The 20,463-nt window shown below is 36.7% G+C and overlaps 2 protein-coding genes and 1 long non-coding RNA gene across 4 annotated transcripts; 1 reads left to right on the top strand and 2 right to left on the bottom strand.

Annotated features, from left to right (window-relative positions):
• Positions 1-2,302: 2,302 nt before the first annotated feature.
• Positions 2,303-4,460, bottom strand: LOC147851153 (uncharacterized). The gene is made up of 2 exons (XM_087335839.1): positions 3,426-4,460; positions 2,303-2,783 (listed from the first exon to the last, which is right to left on the bottom strand). Exons 1-2 carry the CDS (start codon positions 4,074-4,076, stop codon positions 2,496-2,498), a joined length of 939 nt encoding a protein of 312 aa, XP_087191965.1. The 5' UTR covers positions 4,077-4,460; the 3' UTR covers positions 2,303-2,495.
• Positions 4,461-6,073: 1,613 nt separating this feature from the next.
• Positions 6,074-9,029, top strand: LOC147851152 (uncharacterized). The gene is made up of 5 exons (XR_015531586.1): positions 6,074-6,115; positions 6,358-6,492; positions 6,882-7,997; positions 8,286-8,440; positions 8,523-9,029. It is a non-coding gene; the product is annotated as an uncharacterized LOC147851152 (long non-coding RNA).
• Positions 9,030-11,156: 2,127 nt separating this feature from the next.
• On the bottom strand, positions 11,157-16,399 carry LOC147851151 (serine/threonine-protein kinase Nek3-like). 2 transcript variants are annotated; one of them, XM_087335838.1, is made up of 14 exons: positions 16,232-16,399; positions 15,964-16,030; positions 15,636-15,701; positions 15,471-15,517; positions 15,326-15,371; positions 15,154-15,234; positions 15,024-15,066; positions 14,879-14,928; positions 14,705-14,786; positions 14,566-14,615; positions 14,396-14,469; positions 14,242-14,293; positions 13,529-14,155; positions 11,157-13,233 (listed from the first exon to the last, which is right to left on the bottom strand). In XM_087335838.1, the coding sequence occupies exons 1-14, from the start codon at positions 16,339-16,341 to the stop codon at positions 12,082-12,084; spliced, it is 2,547 nt and encodes an 848-aa protein (XP_087191964.1). In that variant the 5' UTR covers positions 16,342-16,399; the 3' UTR covers positions 11,157-12,081. The 2 variants fall into 2 exon arrangements, with proteins under 2 accessions (XP_087191964.1, XP_087191963.1); XM_087335837.1 differs by lacking the exons at positions 15,636-15,701; positions 15,964-16,030; positions 16,232-16,399 and having other exon boundaries at positions 15,326-15,385; positions 15,471-15,502.
• Between the last annotated feature and the right edge of the window lie 4,064 nt (positions 16,400-20,463).

Genomic DNA, 20,463 nt, shown 5'->3' with positions numbered 1-20,463 from the left:
AATCCATTTTATTAATAATTCATCAGGTATGCTACACGTGCCAACCCATGACTTCATAAGTGAAAATATATACTGACCCCATTTGTTAGTGCACTTCTCTTGGAATCGAAAATATAATGGGGATAGGTTGTACTGGTTTAAGAAGCATATTTATCTTGGAATGGGAGTGCTTGGACACTGTAGAGAATGTGAATGTCATAGCAGTGTGGTCGTAGCTATGCTTTCACCTCTTTATTGTGAGTACTCTATTCTTTTCACAAAACTTTAGATTCTTGGCCACCATACGTTTTTTTTACCACTTCACTGTCATCATGTTTGGACTATTGCCCCTTCTACAAAAGAGAAGACGAGAATTGAAAAAACTTCTGATTAGGAGATTAATTACCATGCTTAAAAGCACTTTAATGGAACTTCCACATTTACAAACCATCCTAACATCACAAGCATTTTTCTACTTCTCTTGAAATTGTGCTGTAACTAACTTCATAGGAGAAGTCGAATATTATGCAACTGTTCTCAAAGTTCCATGTCTAAATTAAAAACGAGAATTTATTTCAAGGATGAAACAGAAAATTACCTGGAAGAGGACCATCAGCTTGCAATCAGAGTTATCTAAATGTTTTGGGTTCATGAAGCTCATAAACCACACCATATCATCGAAAAATGTTAAACTGTTTGATAAATGAGATCAATTAAACTCTTTGACCAATGAGATATGTTAGTTAATATCTCATCAACATACGTTAACACCTCTACAGTATTACTATATTAATGAGAAATTAACTAATAGTTTAAATATCTCAAAGTGCCATCGAGGATGGTTATATATCTACATCATTTGCTCAAGCACAACATCCGGTACATACCTACTATGAGATCAGAGGGTGTTTAAAATAGTTTTTTACAAAGGGTTTTGGACTTAGAGATTGAATAATAAATTATTGTAATAAAATATGCTTTGCACTTTTTAATTGCAAACATCCATGAAAAGTATTTAACCATGAAAGGTAGAAGGCCCATTTTGGCACAACTCAGTGACAATTTATAGACTTCTTCCAAGGAGAGAATCACCAAGACTCATGACCAACACCATTGATGACAACTCCACAACATCCCTCACCTGAGAATCTAGTTATTAAGTCAATCCAGCTTACTGTTCATAACAATCTTAAATGCAACAGTCTGCATGCTGTAAATGCGATTGCATAAACAGATGGGGAAACAAGGGTATGCCATCTACCTTGCTCAACCAATCTTTCCACGTAGAGCATTGAGACGATTCTAGAGAGAATTAGTTATGCCTCTAGCTTATGTGGGTCTCAAAACACACGAAAACACGGTTTGGACAAAGAGAATTGGAACAAGAAGATGATTTATATTATAAGAAAGAGATACAAGATTACAACAGTTCCAATGTTGGGACAAACCAAAAGATAACAGGGGCTAGAGAGTGTTCAATATACAATGGAAGAGAGTAGAACTCAAAGATTAGGAATCAGCAAAAACGCAGCAAAAATGTGGACTATTGGCTGTCCTAACTTTGCTTACGACTCCTTGGACTGTCCCAACTCAGTTTGGGACTGTTGGGACTCGGAAAAGACTTTAGAAGTTGTAGTCCTAATATTACCGACTATTCACCCAAATCACAATACCCTTTCTGTATTACCCATCACATTTCTTTTGGTGTATTTTTCCATGCATCTAATCTGTCAAGAGGTAATATCTTGGGTCTGATTTGTCACGGCCATTTGAAGGGAGTATTCCATCATTTCATTTATTTTTAAGCACAAACTTCACTTTTCCAGCCAATCTTCAACTCACAAATATACAACTATGCCCAAAGGCTAGATTAGCAATGCTCCCAATAACAACCCACATGCATTTGTGACATTACACAGTTCGTTCTCATTAAAATCTTCATCTATTTTCTCTTTCTATATTCACAGCTATACTAAACAGAGTAAAACAATATGCACACCCAGTACACAGACAAAACTTCTGGCACCATTCATAAAATAAATGGGGGATCTTCAAGAATGCAGATCCGCATTGCAGTTCATGTTTCTAAACTGTTTACACATCTCTTTCTAAATATTCATCTTGCATTAGAACCATACCCAAAAGGAAAGGAAGTCTAAGCATGTATTCATGGATCATTCCACTGGACGCTTTCATTTGTATCCTCTTGGGTGCTACATTCCCATTTTGATATTCAAGACATGATGGATTAGCATTTCGACTTACGGTATGAAGAGAGAGAGAGAGAGAGAGAGAGAGAGAGAGAGAGATCCACACACCACCATGCTGGAATTATCTTGCACTTCACACAAGTAATCCACAGAGAGTTTACAATGTAATAGTTTACCATACAAGGGCAGTGCAATCATAACAGTGGGGCAAAACCAGCAAACCATAGATATGAGTGAAAACAGTTCTGTTGAACCTATAATCATGTATATATGCAATACTAGACATTCATAAACTATATGTTTTGGTTATTCTTGAGTCCAGATCTTGACAGTTTTATCATTTTCTAGGGCCCCTGATGCAATCTTGTTTTCAGTTGGGTGGCATGACACTGACAGCACAGTATCTGTGTGGCCCTCTAGTTTCTGCACAATATTTCTTGATTGGAGATCCCAAAGATAAACACAATTATCTTCAGAACCGCTGACAATATACTTCCCATTTGTAACTGAGAATGTGGAGAAAATACAGTACTTTTTGTTGACATGCCCGGTGTAGATCTTTAAGAACTTCCCTGTGGTATAGTTCCATAGCCGCTGAAAAGAGAATGCAAGAAATCAATTTAGGAAAAGAAGTATATTATATTATGCTTCTACAGAGTTTTGAAGTATACTATATTATACTTCTTATACCATAAACTAACTTTATTATGAATCTACAACTAAGACATCAGAAAACCTCTAAAATGTGTGTCCTGATAATGAAAGAAAATCTTGGCTGGTTATCCTACTGAAGTAAATTAATATTGAAAATAACTTTGGGTTAGCTAAACATCAAGTATACAGACGATGCTGACTCAATATGCCTGAAATAAAAGAATGTGTCACTATGGAATGCATCGTATAAGAGAATATACATAACACATGATTTTCAGAATTTCTACAAGGTTGTGCTGGGTTTCAAGAATACCTTGAAGAATAGAAACATCAGACAACCCTAGACATACTCTTTGCTTGTCTACTTGACCAGAGAACCAAACTAATGGAAGATCAAACAACAAAATTCATTTCAGAAGTTGTATTATAATCCTGACCTACACAGCTAGAGAGATGCTCTGTGGCAATCGATAATCCCATGAGTCACGCTGGAGGGTAATATAACATCATCACAATCACCATTTGCATCTCCTCTCAAACATAATTTTGCACACATAAAATCTAAAAGGGAAAGAACATTACCAGAGTGTCATCCAAAGTACCAGCTAGGATGAACTTGCCGTTGGGAGAGAACTTGACAAACGATACTGGCGGATTCTCATCATCGATTAGTGTCTTGAGGCAATGACCAGTGGCAGTCTCCCATATCCTACACAACCCATCATAGCTACTAGAAACAATGAGCGTACCATCCCTATTGAAATTCACAGCAGTAACAGGCTCGGAATGCGCAGGTAAAGTCTTAAGACACCTTCCTGTCTTCACATCCCAAATCCTCACAGTTTCATCAAACGATCCTGAAACAATAAGGTTGGACTGAGGGTTAAAATTCACGCAAAACACAAAATTTGTGTGACCCTTCAGTGTCTTCACATTCTCTCCTGTTGTCACATCCCATATTCTCAGAGTTTTGTCGTCTGAAGCAGAACAGATGTATCGCGAATCTGAAGACCATGCGAAGTCCGAGATCCCTTCTGAGTGTCCTTCCAGAAGCTTACGGAAGCTTCCATCAGATGCATTCCATATCCGGATAGTCTTGTCTGCAGAAGAACTCCCAAGGAGCTTGGAATCGGGAGAGAATTTGACACTCGACACTGCTTTCTTGTGGCCCGTTAGGGTTTGCTTCAGCTTGTATGGAACATATGCTTTCGTTTCTTCCACTGTTCCTTGCATCTTCTTGCTTCTTCTGCAAGACAATACAATTCTCTCTAAAGATAGCCTAGAGATGTTCTCTGAGAAACCCTACAGTTTCTCGGAACCAAGAAATTTCGTCGGAATTCTCTGTTCTCTCTGTCTCTGTCTCTCAGAGAAACCCTAGAAATGGGTCCTCTAGAAAGCAAGATAAAAACGAAGCAAATGATAATAATAAAAATCCCAACAAATATGTACTTCCTTCTCAGAAAAACCTAGAAACCGTCCTCTTCCGGAAACCCTAGAAACGTCTATGAAGCTCCTTGTCTCCTCTGTGACACCCTGTAAATTTCTTTCCAAGCTAGAGCTCTCTATCTCTCCTCTGAGAAACCCTAAAAAAAATCCACAAGAACCAACACAGAAATTTGTTCATTTAAATCAGAATCTGTTATTATTGGCTATTTATTTGTTTTATTTATTAAACTTATTGATTTATTTATCAATCAATATACATACATACTGATACCATGTACCTAGATTTATTTTATTATTGTTGTTATTATACAAATTAGCTCAATTCCATTTTTAATATCATCCATTGACACTATGTATTATTATTATTGTTGCATAGATTGGAATGTTATTATTGTTACATAAAATGGAAAGCTATTATTATTACATAGAATAGAGGGATATAAGATGACCGTCTTACATCCGACTCTTGATGCCTACAGAGCTGCCACCATCGTAGTATACATCATGATAGATTTCGTTAGTATGCATTGTGAGTAACAAAATTCTGGTATTGAATAAACAATTTTTCCTAGGTTGATTTGCAACCAAATCCATAATAATGGTTGCAAGAACATGCATAGCAGTATAACATTCACCAAATATGATCATATCCAAGAGCTATATCTAGAACTTGGTTTGTGTAGGCTTTGCTTGAATGACTTACACATAAGAGAGCGAGCGAATGGCCACGCAGAGCAACAATCAGGGGGAGGAAGGTGACATATCGAAACAAACAGATATACTCGTCTCATGAAAGAAGGCTCGTACTCTGTAAAACGTGTAATGGGAGCCACAACCGTGCCCATTGGTTTGGTTTACCTTCTCTTAAATGGCTTGAGAGTTCATAAACGGTTTGGTTTGGTTTTTGTTTTGTATAAATGGATCGATTTGGTTTCAAGACTAACAAACCAAACCAAACCAAAATTGAACAGTGCCCATTGCTAAAGAAGATACAAATAAAGTGAAGAATGAAGGACCCTCACAAACTCCAACCTACTAAAGTGCGGGTCATTACCAATACTTTAGTGAACTATAACATCAGATACTGTAGTTGGCTACTTCTAAGGAACCAACGAAGAATCACCCTCCAAAGGAAGGAAGCATAATGATAAAATATAACTTTTGCCAAGGCTTAATGGGTGGCTTTTGGGTTGGCCTTAACAATCGACAATGGTTCGGTTCGGTTTGAGAGGGTCAAAACCGAACTGTTTAAATTTTTTGAAACATGAATTGAACCACGGAACCGTTAAAAACAAATTCAAACCGACAAACCATTAAACCATTAAAACCGAAGTTTCAAGGTTCGGTTTTGGTTTTCAATTTAGGTCAAATTTTAAAATTTAAAGATGTTCCTAAAATGTGAGAATAAGGTTGAAAAATGGAAAGATTGTTTAAAAACAATTTTTTTAATTAAAAAATTAAAATAAAAAATATTGTTAAGCCGTTTAAAATGCGGTGTTTCTAACTGTTGAAACCGAACCGAACCGAACCGTTAAAAAAACCCAAACTTGGTCCGAACCGAACTGTTAAGCCGCGGTTTCGTAGTTCAGTTTGGTTCAAACCGAACCGTTGCCGATTGTTAAGTTGGCCTGCGGACAAATTCTGTAACAAAAGAAAAATGGCCGTGACGGACAGCCAGGCTTCTTTTCGTGTGTGTGTGTGTGTGTGTGTGTGTGTGTGTAGTCTCGGCCCAGAGGAGCCTTTATGAACGTGTTTTTTCTTCACACAGAAATCCGAACTACGACGAAGGAGACAGGCGATCGCTCAGCAAGAAAGAAACGCCGCAGGTAATGGTGCTTCCGCTTAAGCTTCGCATTTCTCTGCAATTTTTTCTTTTCTTTTCTTCTCTTTCTGTTAATCTTCACTGCCTTCTCGTTTTTCTCCTGCAAGTCAAGTAACCCGCAGGTAGTCTACTTGAGCTTTGCACTTCGCTGCGCCGGAGACTTCGTTCTTTCCCTCTATTCGTTTTTTTCCTGTTTTGTTTTTTCTCTCAATCGTCACCGTCTTCTTGACATTTGTTTATCTACAGGTTTTGTATCGCTTCTGAGAGAACATGGATAATTCTGCAGACGAAGAAGCTATTCTCATGCCAAAAACTGCATTTCAGACGTCTTCTGATGCACCTGATGCCTCACCTTCTCCAAATTCTGCGAAGATTACCAGAGTACACCATTCTCTCTTCATTCGACTTCTTTCTTTCTTTCTTGCGTCTGCTTTATGGATATGGTGCCTTGGTGTACATGCATTATCTTTGAACATGATTTCTTTCTGGTTATGACTTTTCTTAAATACTTGCATTATGTTAATTGAGACTGTGTGCTCATTGCAAGCACTGTTTCCCTAGAAAACATATCTTTCCAAGGTATTGTTTTCCACTGTTGCTTCTTTTCCTGGACCAAAAGAAAGAATTATTAAAATGAAAAATTTATGGTTTATAGGTTCTGCTTTATGGTTATGTTTTGTCTTGGTATATTTAAAGAAAGAGAAACACATCGAATTATAATTCCTTAGCTGTGATTTTGACTCTTCTGCATCAAATTTTGTTTTAAATAGATATTCAGAGGGGGATATCTTGGCTTTTCACTGCAATTGCTTCGTCTGAATGGAAGCTTTCCTAAATAAAGAGATGATCGAGATACAATGTCTTTCTTTAGAGTTTCTTTCTTCTGCGTGATTTCTTTTAAATAAAGAAAAACAGAGTCAAACAGGTATTTCTTGTGCACGGAAATAACTTCTCATGTTCTCTTTCAATCATCTGCTAACACCGCAAGAGTACACCATTCCCTCTTTGTTTATTTGTTTATTCTTCTTCTGAATTGTTTGTTTCTTCTGCTTATGGTTATGCGTTCTTGTTGTATCTTTGCAGCATCTGTCAAGTTACTGCTTTTTCACTGCTGTATTAATATTTCTTTGCTCTAATATGATACTGATAACAAACGATTTTTAGAGCAAGGTATGTTTCTTCTGCTTATGGTTATGATTACCTGGTAGACCATTAGGTTTTTTTATTAATCGAACAAGGTACTGTGCTTTCACTGCTCTATTGCTTCTTTGCATCAAACTATTTTTAAAGCAGGGTATCAATTATGTCTTCTACTGCATCAAATCTCTTTAAAGAACGAGATAAATTATATTAAAGGGGGAGAGACACACCGAAATGTAGCTTACCATTTCGCACAAGAGAAACAAAAAAGAGAAAAAACATCGAAGTCTTCTAAAAAAAGAGAAACAAAGAACAAAAGATAGTGTCTTTACAGAATATGTCAGCAGAGAGTGATACATCTAAGGTCTAGCACAAGAAGTCCAAGAGCCAAAGCACAGAGACAGTAAATAAGTATTTATGTCCTTACTTTAGCAACAATGGATAGTAGAAGATTGACTAGATAGACAGAAAGGATTAAACTCTGCCAACATTATTTCTGCACCTAGAGGTTTATAGACAGCAAAAGATTGACTAGTAGTATTGTGCTATATGAACATGAAAGGGCACACTTTTGGGAGTTGGCTTCTATTTAAACTTGTAAAGATTTAGGGTTTGCCATGTCTCAGTTTTGTTGCTGTATTGGTCTATGTTGCAGCCAAATCCTTTTGGGGCTGCTTGTCCGAGGAGAAGGAAAGAATGAGAGAGACATGCTGAAGGAGCAAAGAAATTGATACTGGAAACTTCAGGTACAGTCACTTTACAATCATATTCAGTTACATCAATTCTCTTTGACTGTCACCTGCATATCGGAATCTCATTTAGTCATATTTACTTTGAGCCAAAGAAACTTTAAAGCCAAAGGTTGATCAAATTGCGATCTTCAAGTGAAAGTTGAGCAATTCCATTCATACATTAGAAAACATTTAAAGATATTTGATTTTGAAGAGAGATACAACTATTTCCTTGAAGAGAGCTTGTTGCATTTTACTGCTGTATGTGGAATCATTAATGTTAGTGTCAAATTGTTCTAACAGAGGCTCAACTGGCGATAAAGAAAGCAGCTGAGGCAGAGTTATCCTTTGCCAAGACAGAGCTGGAGAAAGAAACAGAATCTGAAAAACTAGCACTCCTTACAGACGAAGTAGCAGCCAAAGAAAAAAGCCTTGAACAACTGCTGGCATCATTTGAGGTAAATATGTGGTTCAACAAGCATATTTTGTGAGGTGTATGCTTTAACTTTGATCTCAGACCTGGTTTGGTAACTGACACAGAAACTAGCTGCACAGCCGACAAAGGCTGGGTTCCCAAAGCGTTCACATGATCTTTTGGTAGAAGCTTCAGAGGTTCATCGAGTGGAAACTACATAAGAGGTAGCAATGATGAATCTCTTGCTGGAATCTATGGAGGGGGTAGGTGTGGTGGATCTTCTGGTGAAGTTAGCTACAGTGGACTTTCTGGTGGAGGTAGCTATGGTGGATCATCAGGTGGAAACACTTAAGGAAGATATGGTTTACATTCCAGTGGAACCTATGATGTATTTTCAGGTGGAAGGCAGCTATTGTGGATTTTTGGGTGGAAGAGGTAGCTATGGTAGATCATCAGGTGGAAGTTGAGCTTGCTATACTTGTGGTCAAACTGGCCATTTCTATCGTGATTGTACAAAGAGGTAGTTATGGTGGTGGCAGAGGAAATGCTAACCATACAGCTGACCATAACGGCCATTAATGGCATTAGTATTGGTCAAGGTTGATTGTGTCATTCGAAGTTGTTAACCATTTTGCAATGTGTACATTAGTGAGGTAGTGTATTGAAATGTAGTGTTTATTCTTGGCCATAACCTCAGCTGTTGCAACGTCTTTACTTAATGGAAATTTTGTTTTGTTCCAGATTGTGTATTTGTTCAACTAGAGCAACTTTCATGATGAAGAGAGAGAAAGATCTGTGTTTTGGGTTTGTTTGATGGGCCATGGAGAAAACTTTAGTGCCCATTAGACCATATAGCTATTTATGCATCCTTTTTTTGTGTCTTCTAAATAATATAATAGCTCTAAGTAAAGAGAGATTGTTCCATTTGATTTTGAATTTAGAAATTGCATTGAAGATGTATTGATTTTGTGGCCTATTTGTGCTGCTTTCTAGAGCCACGTCCATTACTTTTTAAAGGATTTTTGTAACATAGCGATTGTATGTGGGGCACATACTTCGTATGGTGTCAGATATTGGATATTGAGGATTTTAAATATGGTGGGATCTAATAGTTTTTGTAATAATGGTGTTAAAAACATAGTGGACCACTACTATTCTCATCCTTCACTATCAGGTATGTCATTATGAGTTATGAAATCATCTTCAATTGGTGGATACAATTTCTTGAAGGGACCATCCTAGGTGTTTCCTTTTCTCTTTCAAGATATTGTGTGACCATTTGCATTAAACAACTGTTTAGTTAATGCATTATCTTAGGCATGGGGCATAGGGCATGATGGGATTTAATGGTTTTTGTGCTAATGGTATTAAAAGCAATATTGTTCCATTGCCATTCCCATCTCATATGATCAATATGTCATCATGAGTTATGAAATAATCTTTAGTCGGTGCATGCAATTTCTCTAAGCTACCATCCCACATGTTCTCTTACAAGAAAAAATATGTAGGTTCATTTGCTTTAAACTGTTTAGTTTATATATGTATGTATATATAGTAACCTTAGTCTACCACATATGTTCAACTTGTGTTATGGATTTATAATTTGTTTGTGTTATTTGAAGAGTGAAGAAATTTGGATATTTATTGGCCAAGAAAACTTGTTTATGAAGTTCATGCTTGTTTCCCAAGACAAGCAAGGTTCTTGGTGCACATTACCCAAATGAGCATTATTCCCATAAATTTTGATTGTTACAAGTTAAGGTATCATTTGAGTTTCAAGAATTGAACTCTCTTTGAGTGCTGGTTCGAGTTCATTGGTGCTCACATTATTATTATAGGTTCACACCTGAGGAATTGATGAGGTTTACAGATTTGGGTGTAGGCTGGTCTATTTGTAGCCCTCGTGGATGTGTAGAATGGGTATCATGAACTCATATCAATTGTGTAAATGCAATATAAATATAATATATGAAGAGGCAAACAAATTATAAATGATAAACCTTCTCCACATCAAGTTCTCGAATATCTGGACCTCAATGAGCAAAAGTTATGAAAGTTCATGATAACACTTGCTTTTACATTAAAAATTATCTAAGCAATAGCACTTTATTCCATTGGATAATGAAAAATATGAAGGTTGTAGTACATAGCAAGGTGGCAAAGATTTGAAACTTAAGGACAAAAGTCAGAAAACTTTTTGTGATATTAGCCTCTTGAATTTGTGAAGTACCAAAATGTAACATTTCTTTGCTGGTGAATTGTGATAAATATCAAGGTTGTACATTCAAAGCATTGAAAAGCATGGTACAAAACTCAAGCAGCATGCGAGAAAATAACATCACCATCATATGATTTTTTGCAGTTAAAATGTAGGTCAAGGAATCTTATTTATCGCGATTTAAAAGACTGAAGTTCTGAAACCAGAATGTACATCTATTCATTTTTTTCATGGTTCAAATTTTATGACATGATGTGGTCCATGTCCAGATTTTACAAGCAAAGAGTACATAAGTTTAAAAACGATTGTTAACACATTAAATAAAACACTGGACTACATCTATGGCTGCCCATGGCATTGATATATTGCAGTGATTGATTGACTTCTTTCACAATCAGATACTCCTTTCCAAATCAATAGAAGAAAGCACAACAGCTCTCTCAAGGCAAATAGAGATCTACCGGATGTTCTCATCTCTTTACTTTTTAAACTCTTCTCTCACTCCACAAATAAACAATCAAAACAACAAGAAATGACACAAAAATGGAAGAAGATTTATTTAAATTTTTTGTTTCTTTTTCTTGTGCCAGGGATAGGGGGCTTCTGACATCAATCTATGTATTTAATGTAGACGAAACTTACAGCTTCAGGTTAGAACCCAGAAGTGCATGTATCCAGCTCACACCAGATGCTCTCCAACTAGGAAGGCAGTTGATTTTACCACTAAGTTTATGGGTTTGCTTTTTTAACTCCTTATGGAACTTCCATGGAGTCCCCATTACTCCTCCATCTTTGTAGGGGGTTACCATGACCAACATGCGCTGGAGGAAACAGGTAAAGTGTTGCTTCAGTCTTCCAGTAAAAGATAAAAATTGTCAAAGATAGCTTTAAAGAATAAACTGCCTTTTGGACCCAGCAGGCTTCTGAAAGCAACTGGCTTACATAGTGGCATATACATTCTTGAATATGTCAAAAACAAACATGACTTTGATGAAGATGTAAAACAGACTCATAAACACCTGATCAAATTCTCCAATGTAAATGATGGAACACCACATTCAAAGCTATTGTACCTCTATAAGCTTTGAAACAGAAAATTATATATAGGGATTCTTAACTCAGCTTTTGACTTCCTTGTGATATCATAGAAATCACAATACATATCCATCAAGGTGGGGATTAAGTCCTCTGACTAAAAGCAGGGATTGAAGGGATATAATGAATAGGCAACTGCTAATGGTTCATCATCCACATTTCTACCTTTGTACAAATGTGGCTCTCTGTACTCTACCTTTTCTGTAGAAGAGACAGTGTTCAAACCTGATGATGCTGAAGCTTGTACACACAGCTTTTTAGATATTTGGTTTATTACTAACGAATGCAGAACACGGATGTAATCACAATCATATTTTATTGGTTGTTGCAACAAGGCTATATATAATATGTACATTGCATTGGCTTTTTACTCAATGCAGCAAGCCCTTGAGGCTCTTAGTAAGCCAAATAGCTGTTTCCCTTGGAGAAACTTTATCGCGTCCAAATGGTTTAAGTACAATGGCTAGTTCCTCGTACATATTCTGCTGAAGAAGTTGTGCACAAAGTTCTAGTAAACCCTCAAGCGCCTCTGCCCTTTCATTATATGACTTATCATCAACCTCTGTGGATAGATGATTGCCATTCAAGCAATGATTGCTTGACCCATAGTTAATGTTGTTGCTACTTTCACCATTGCTTGTGGGCATAGACAAGGTATCCATATCTGACCTTGGCATATCCAACCCATTACTGAAACTAATTTCTGTGGCACTATCATCAACATGTTCTTCACTTCGATCATCTAATCCAACCCGGAATGTGCTATGTCTTATCACATGAATCACATCCTTGTATGTCGATTCTTTCTCAGGCACTTTTAACATCGCTTTTTCTAGGGTTTTATCTTCATGATCATAAAGTTTATTATAGCCTCGATAAGGTTTAGACGCACTCTTTTGAACATGTTGGCCAGAAGTATCATTTGATCTTCTGGTGGCCTTTTCGGAAACACACCATGCATCACTTACAGCATCTTTCTCATGCATTAAGAACATGCCTTTCTCTAGAGTTTTTCCTTCATCCTCACAAGATTTATATATAACATGTTGGCCATGAGCATCACTTGCCCTTCTATTAGCCTTCTCGGAAACATTTTGTGCTTCTAGCATGCCCCCTTGAAAAGCTCTTTTTCCTTCATCATTGGCTAATAAACACTTTTTGATGGGAAATATATCATGAGTGTTGATAGAGAATTGTGGTATCAGGTCTAATCTGGGGGTATTTACAGACACAAAAGGAGACTGGTCCATGTTCATCTTTGAAGCAGGAACAACTGGCATGTGTTGATTAGGAAGAAACCTTCCAGACTTTGAAGGAGTATTGTTTGCAACAAGTTTCCGACCATGGTCAACTGGGATGATATTTTGATGCAAGAGATTGGGTGGCTTTCCTGGAAGTGGCAAAGAAGCTCTTCTTGTAGCCTCTGGAACATTTGATCTTTGTCCACCAGGAAGACGTCCTTGGGTCTTCTCCAATGATAGCTTCACATTCGATGAGATCTGTCCTCGCACCTGGGTTGCTGACTATTATCAAGCAACAATTGGTTCACAAATCATGAAAAAAAATGTGATTCGCAGGATGACTAGTATAGAATAGAAGAACACCACTATAACTCTGTCAATACACCTTTATCAGAGTACCCCTTAAATACAAAGGGGTATTCTGCCATCTTTGAATACACCTGAATAATGTAACAACGTACTGCTACATAGGAATATTCTGGTAATTCAGCTAGAATTTGGGGTGTTTTTCCCTATAATGCATTAATGAAAAAGAAAGCCCAGATAAAAAAAAGGTCCTAAGCAGAAAAATAATTACCGCGCGCATCTCATGTTGGATTCTCTTAGCAGAATTTAATGTCTGTTTAGGTGCACCCATTACAACACGTTGACTAGGCATTTGAGGACTATCCACAGCAAAAGAACCTCTTCCTTTACCACTGATACTTACACGAGAGACCTTTGACAGTTCCTTACTAAGATGGCAGTCACCATTTCTGATTGAATCGTTACCCTGGTGCTCTGTATCATGATGATGCTTGATGTCACCATTTTCATTCAGACGATTATGACTCGTCTCTATTTTGTTGCCCCAATGAGTAGAGCTATGTTCACCCTTAGGATTATTTAAAAGCATGTAGCTTTGATTTGAGATGCCCAAGGTATCTTTCTTATTGCCATGAAAAAGTGGCCAATCACAAGGCTCAATTTCATTTAGGTCAGCTAAGGAGTCAGAGTCCAATGTGGGCAACCTAGAAGAGCTGCTTCTTCCAGAGAAACCACTAATCTGACTGGTGTATATGCTCTCGTCACCATTGGCAATGGAATCCTCATCATCATTGCAAGTTTGCGATGATGTATGAGGAGCTCTTAGCTGGAAGCTAGTTTGCAATCGGCATTGATTGACATAACTTTGCAAGTAGGGATGCTTCAGCAAATCGGCAGCCTATATTAAAAACACATGGTGTTTAATAAAATCCTGTTGATACGAATCACATAAGTAGATAGGATATGCTATATGTCATTACTTACACTTGGCCTATGCTCTGGATTCTTTCTCAGCATGCTTTTTATAATCCCCCTCCTATAACAAGTCCATGTCATTAGGATATGAGCTTTTCGAGAGGTCAAAACAAGTGTACTCAAAATATGATAAAAGGGGCAGCCATGAAGTATTGGAACTTACAAGGTCCCTGAATATATAGCTGGCAATGGTCCAAGTATACACTTGTTTATTTTGTTTATCAGACCCCGCATGTCCTATATTAAGATCATAGAGTGTGTTTATGTTTTCCATCTACAAACATGTTAGGTCCATGTGTTTCTAGATCTATGAAAAAATAAAGATACACTTACAAAGGCTTTAAATGCTGGATTATGTGTAGCCATTTCATACATGCAACATCCTGAATAAAATCACTTGCATGCGATCATCAAATTTTCCCTTCTCGTTGTAAAATTAAAGTTTAGAAAGTTTACTCATTAAAAGACCAACCTAGTGACCAGATATCTGACTTGAATCCATATGGAATATCAGCCAGAACCTCAGGGCACATATAGTTTGGAGTCCCTACCATCTATCACCATATGATAAAAGAGAATTGAATGGCTTCATTATTATCAGAAAGTTTTCGTACCACAAAAAAAAGCATCTGTCATTTGCACTTACTGACGAGGTGAGACAGTCAGGTTTTAATATCTTTGCCAAACCAAAGTCCCCTAAAATAAGCAATGAAATGGAAAATGCCACAAGAAAAGAAACTTAGTGTAAATACAAAATTCCAAAAAAAAGGGTTTCAAATGTATCTTCTCACCTAGCCTGATATCACGATCCTTTGTGAGAAATATATTCGAACACTAGCAATCAGATTTCACACAATAAGTGAATCTACAATTATAGACTCAAACTTTCCAGCAAGCCTATATAAGCATGTCTGAACTCACTTTGAGGTCTCGATGGAGGATGTGATTGGAGTGAAGGTGATCCACAGCTAGTAGAAGTTGTGCTATCCATTTGCACAACATCTATAACATGTTTCAGATGTAAGCCATATGGAAAGATATGATATGTCTTATCACCGCCACATGTATTCTTGATTATGTGTTAGAAAAATACCTCTTCCGGAAAATGCACATTGTTAGACTTTCTTATTAGGTTAGCCCTGGAACCAACAAACTAAGCTTAGCTTTTAGTTGTGCCATATGGATTTGAATCACAATGTTAAGGTAGAGCAACCGAGGTTGAAGTCAAGTGAACTTACATATCCCCACCTTCACAATAAGCTAGCACAATGCACACATAACAATCCTGCAATTACAGGAAAATAATATAAATAATGGTTTTATAGCTAGAAACCCCATCCTTTTAACCAACTTTACTTGCCAATGAAAGATTTCAAAGATGAACCCGAAAAGGTCATCACCACCTTCTCAATCCAGGACTCCTTGTATTCTACAATGTAGGGATGAGCCAATTTCGCCACGAGCTCCATCTGCAATTTTTTGAATATGATAAAAAAGCAGCAAAGGTAATTAAAAATAACGATGGAGCTCCTTCCAGGCTAGAATAAGGAGAGAAAAAAGATGCCCTCGTTTGATAGAAACCACACACACACACACACATATATAATTATTTATATATTTTTCTCACAATTTCCTACTGTTTTTCATAACACGAAATAGAGAGGAAACTCATCCAATTAGTGAAGAAAATCAATGTAATTTATCATATATACACAAAGACACACACTATACCTCTTGATGGGCTGATCTGCGACATCGATCAGTTTGTTGAGAAAGGGGAATTTTCTTCAGTACATATCTGTGATATTTAATTTCAAAATTTATTAACTTAATAAATAACCTCATTGTGTGGGTAACAACACATTGTATCTATAATATTTATTCCATAGATGGATGAAAAACATGGATAAGCACATGTTTGAGGATAAATAGTATTAAGGTTTAAAACAGAGGAATGGTAAGAAAAACGTAATTGATGAAATGGATTTGAGTTTTTTACTTCTTCTTCTTCTTCTCCAGCTTGTGAGAGACAAGGAAAACAGAGCCAAATGAGCCTTTGCCGATATTCTCTAAGATCTCATATGTTTCCATGGAAACAGAGGAATGCATCTCTATTTCAGTCTTCCTCTTTTTGTGCCTTGTTTCTGTCTCTGATGATGAAAAAACACAATGCTATATCTAGAAATAGCAAAAACAAGATAAACCCTTTACATCATATACATACTTAAAAGACATTTTTGTAAACAAAGAAAACAGAGACAGACAGACAGATGGGAGCTGCTGACCTGATAAAAGATGGGAAAACAGAAGGGCAGATCAAATCTGCAACAGTGATGAGAGAAAACTAAAAACCAAAGCAAAAAAAAAAAGAAAAAAAGATTAATGCTGTTAGTGATGGAAACCAAATGAATTCCTTCTATTTCTGATGTTGTAACTTGTCAGTGAGGGATCGAGAATGGACACATAAGACCAAAAATGAATGGGGAGACTGTATGTACTGCTAGCTTTAGATGGAAACCCCTCTCTCTCTCTCTCTATTTCTTCTGACTTCTTCACTAGCTATGTACTACTTACTAAGTTACTAGTGATAGCTAACCTAACTCTTCTACATTTAGGTGTAGAAATAGAGAGAGTGAGTGTGAGTGTGAGTGTCCACATACATATTTGAGACACAAAGTTGTGTGGGACACTATGTAGTTATAAAAGACAAAAGTTAGAAGTGTGTATGTGTATGTGTATGGGCTATTGCCAATCCACACACTACATATAGAATCACCATAACAATTATCAAATCAGCACAACAATTTCGGATCGGGCGGACACAGGTTCTTTTCTTTTTTGAGCTCGTTCTGCTCTCTAATTTCTGAAATTTCTCAAGCTTCGAGTTAAGACTAGGACACTCGTTCTGAACTCACTCTAGTCCCTAGTTTCGTAGACATTGTTTCAGGGCCTATAGCTTGTAGCCATTCGAATCAATAATGCCTTCTCGAACTCCATTCCCCATGACATCTCCCCCTCCTCACATCTAAACTTTGTTGATCCGTCTCTAGACTTGGGCATTTTTATCATGACCGGACTTTATTTGATATATTTTTCACCCTAGACATTCATGACATGTCTACTACATCAGCTTGCTCACAATACCTCTCCTTTCTTACCCAACTCTAGAAAAATGGACATAATGTGAATGGTAAGTGAAAAGGTAACACGAACTTTCAAACAAGTTGTAGCTTTTAGAGCGGTCACACCAAATGAATGAGATAAAATCATTCAGAGACTCGTAATGCTCTCAGTAGTAGTTTCATCTAAAACAAGAAAGAATTTTGTCGCCTATTATTGTCATATAAATATTCTCCCAGTCACAACACATGATATTTTTGTAATATGGTGTAGTGTTAAGAACAGAATGAATTATCAAAATGTGCAAATCATGCCATAATATTTGTGAGATAGAGGCAAGGAGTGAGGTTGATCACAAACCACTGGGACGAGAAGCATATTCAAGAGACATTTTTCGTTTGCATTCTTGTCTTTTAAAAAGAGCGGTTAAATTAAGCCTTGATTTGGGTGACAGTAGTATGACGACTCTACCCATCTTGGAGACCCATACGGAATATGTCTTGGCTACATTCCCCACCAATGTAAATTCTATTATTGATGGACTTGCAACTAATGTTTTAGCTTTTGTAGCATGACTTCAATTGGAAGTGACTTGATATCAAGAAATAGGAGTGTGTGTTGAATTTGTGTCTTGAGTTGAAGAAACCTCATAAGAAAACATTTTTGGACATTTTCAAACTCTTTCCAAGTAAACTTAGATAAACATTTATGTTTCAAATTGCCAAATAGATTTCTTGAGAACCCAATATTTAATTCATCCTATGTGCCTCACAAATGCATCATAATTCTTTTTCTTGATTCCAAGTGATGAATGGCATACTTGTTTCATTTGTACTTCGAGGGAACCAAAAGGTCACAAGGTAACAAGAGCCTCTATCAATTTTGGTGACTTATTATTGAACATGATGCATGGTTTGTCCTTATAGACAGACTTTATATGCATCATGTTTGTTTTACATTTTTTGAGGTAGGGTTAAAGGACTTTTGTCAACTTGATTTGAATGAAACTTAGAACTTTAGATTAGAACCTAGAAGGAGGTTTGTTCAACTCTCATTAAGTCCTCTTAACTCAAGAAGCAAATGCTTCATCACTAACATTATGTATTTGCTTAACTATGTAAGCGATACCCTAAAAGCAACTTGGGGTTGAAGAGAATAGAAGGATATTAAAATGATCCAAGAAAAGGCATTCATATGACCATATTGAATGACTCCTTTAGAAGAAGACTTGCAAATTCGTTTATAATGAAGGCAAGTTGAAGGTCTCCATTTATCGCACATGATTCGGGGAGATATGGTACAATGTCTTGCCATGTTATTGGGATATATTAAGTAGGATAAGAATGGGGATGCTATACAACTCTATCCTTCAATGCCTGTGCAAAGGTCTCTAATTATTATGATGACATTTTCGGGTATGTTGAAAGCAAGTGGCAACATAGGAGAATGGGTAGTCATACTGAAATCAAATTAGATGTTGACTTGGATCTTAGTTAAATGAAGGATCCATGGCTAGCCATTGGGATAGTCTTTTTTCTCTTCTTTTCCATCTATTTTGTAGTTTGTACCTGATAGGTTTTTTGAAAACTAATGGAAGGATATTTTGTTTTGATAAAAAAAAACTATGTAAGCGATACCCTCAAAGTTTCTCTTCCTCCATTGTCAACGTGGGGTGAAATGGGTATTTGTAGGACTTGCTTTAGCCTCTCACAAACACATGCCACTAAACTTACTATACATTGCAAATGTTTTCCAAGCAGCATAAAATGTTGTGCATCTTCGAAAGTATTTGTTGAAAGCACCACGACATTGATGTATGGGGAAAACGCAGTGTCAATTGCATATAACTATATTTCCAATGTTAATGTCTTAAATGCCTTCATGTTCATCTAAAGCTTTTTGAAAGGTACATCTATGCATGACAAATGTAGCACATCAACTACATATAGCTATATTCACAATGCCTCCTTGTACAAACTCATTAATCATGTGTTCCAATTCAATGATGCATAAAAAAAAGGGAGAGTTGGTTAGAGTGGGTGGACTTATATCTCCTCTATGAAGACACGAGATAACCTTTATATACACATTAGAATTTACATGCATATACTTACTTATGTGGTACTTCAAATTCTTGCATATGTATCCAAAGATTTGTCAAAGTTATGACATTACAATACAATCTTGCACCTTTTAAATGTTTACTCTGTTATTAATCAAAGAGTACCAAGATTATCAATGATGCTATGATGTTTTTGAAATATTGTTTGTTTGGATGCCCTTTCCATTCTCAACTTGTGCACTTAATTTTGCTTTTATTATATATTTAAACAATCTTCACATAAGAGGATTGGTCATGGTAGTCCTACACTTGCATAAACTATCTACATCTCCCCTTTACATAAAGGTTTTGATCCAATTTGCACCCCAATCAAATCATACTATATTGCAATGCACAATTAAAACATCCCCTAATCAAGCATATGTGTCCTTCCCCATACATTTGACCTTTTGATCTTCATACGTTGCAGATCTATTGCCTTATAATGGACAATTCTTTAGGCCTTTTGCATACATAATCAATAGTAAAGGAGGCCATATATGAAAGATATCCACACCAATCTATCTTTCCTAGGTTTGATTATTCATATATATTCTTACAATGCATACACAAGCCCGTATGAGTTAAGCTACCATAATTCTCATATTGCTCATCTTTAGGTTTCTCCAAAATCTACCACATGCATATGTTTTCTCTTAAAGACAATAAAGTAAGACAACCAATTACTGATGCATCTAGCACAACATACATAAAACATCAACCATCGTCCAATACCAATATCTTGTGCATTTTTGGAGAGAGCAGAGATGTGTATGTGGGAAGATACTTTTTGGTATAATGCTAGCATATGGGGGTTATCATCACAAATTTGGGCATAGTCAATTGATATGATTGGCCCCCATTTAGTAGGATTTTGCTCGAGGAGCAACAACTTTTCTCTCCTGTGCATAGAAGGTGGTGTTTGGCTACCTTAATTGTTACGGTCTATGGTACAATTGGAATATGATAAATTGATTATTGTGTTTATTGTTTCAATGCAATGCCACCAA

The sequence above is a fragment of the Azolla caroliniana genome, unplaced genomic scaffold (assembly GCF_043228905.1).
Source record: "Azolla caroliniana isolate FFs.n. ecotype wild unplaced genomic scaffold, voAzoCaro1.0.p SCAF_20, whole genome shotgun sequence".
NCBI classification, from domain to species: domain Eukaryota; kingdom Viridiplantae; phylum Streptophyta; class Polypodiopsida; order Salviniales; family Salviniaceae; genus Azolla; species Azolla caroliniana.
Note: the sequence above shows the minus strand (reverse complement) of the source record. Positions and strands in the feature narration are given on the sequence as shown.

Excerpts from the sequence above, each read along its gene's own strand:
- LOC147851153 (XM_087335839.1), bottom strand. The coding sequence starts at position 4,076 with ATGCAAGGAACAGTGGAAGAAACGAAAGCATATGTTCCATACAAGCTG. Across the intron at positions 2,784-3,425 it reads GTACTTTGGATGACACTCTG|CGGCTATGGAACTATACCAC; the intron begins GTAATGTTCTTT and ends TTCTCTTTTCAG.
- LOC147851151 (XM_087335838.1), bottom strand. The coding sequence starts at position 16,341 with ATGCATTCCTCTGTTTCCATGGAAACATATGAGATCTTAGAGAATATC. Across the intron at positions 16,031-16,231 it reads CTGGAGAAGAAGAAGAAGAA|ATATGTACTGAAGAAAATTC; the intron begins GTAAAAAACTCA and ends TAAATATCACAG. Across the intron at positions 13,234-13,528 it reads TCCAACATGAGATGCGCGCG|TCAGCAACCCAGGTGCGAGG; the intron begins GTAATTATTTTT and ends GCTTGATAATAG.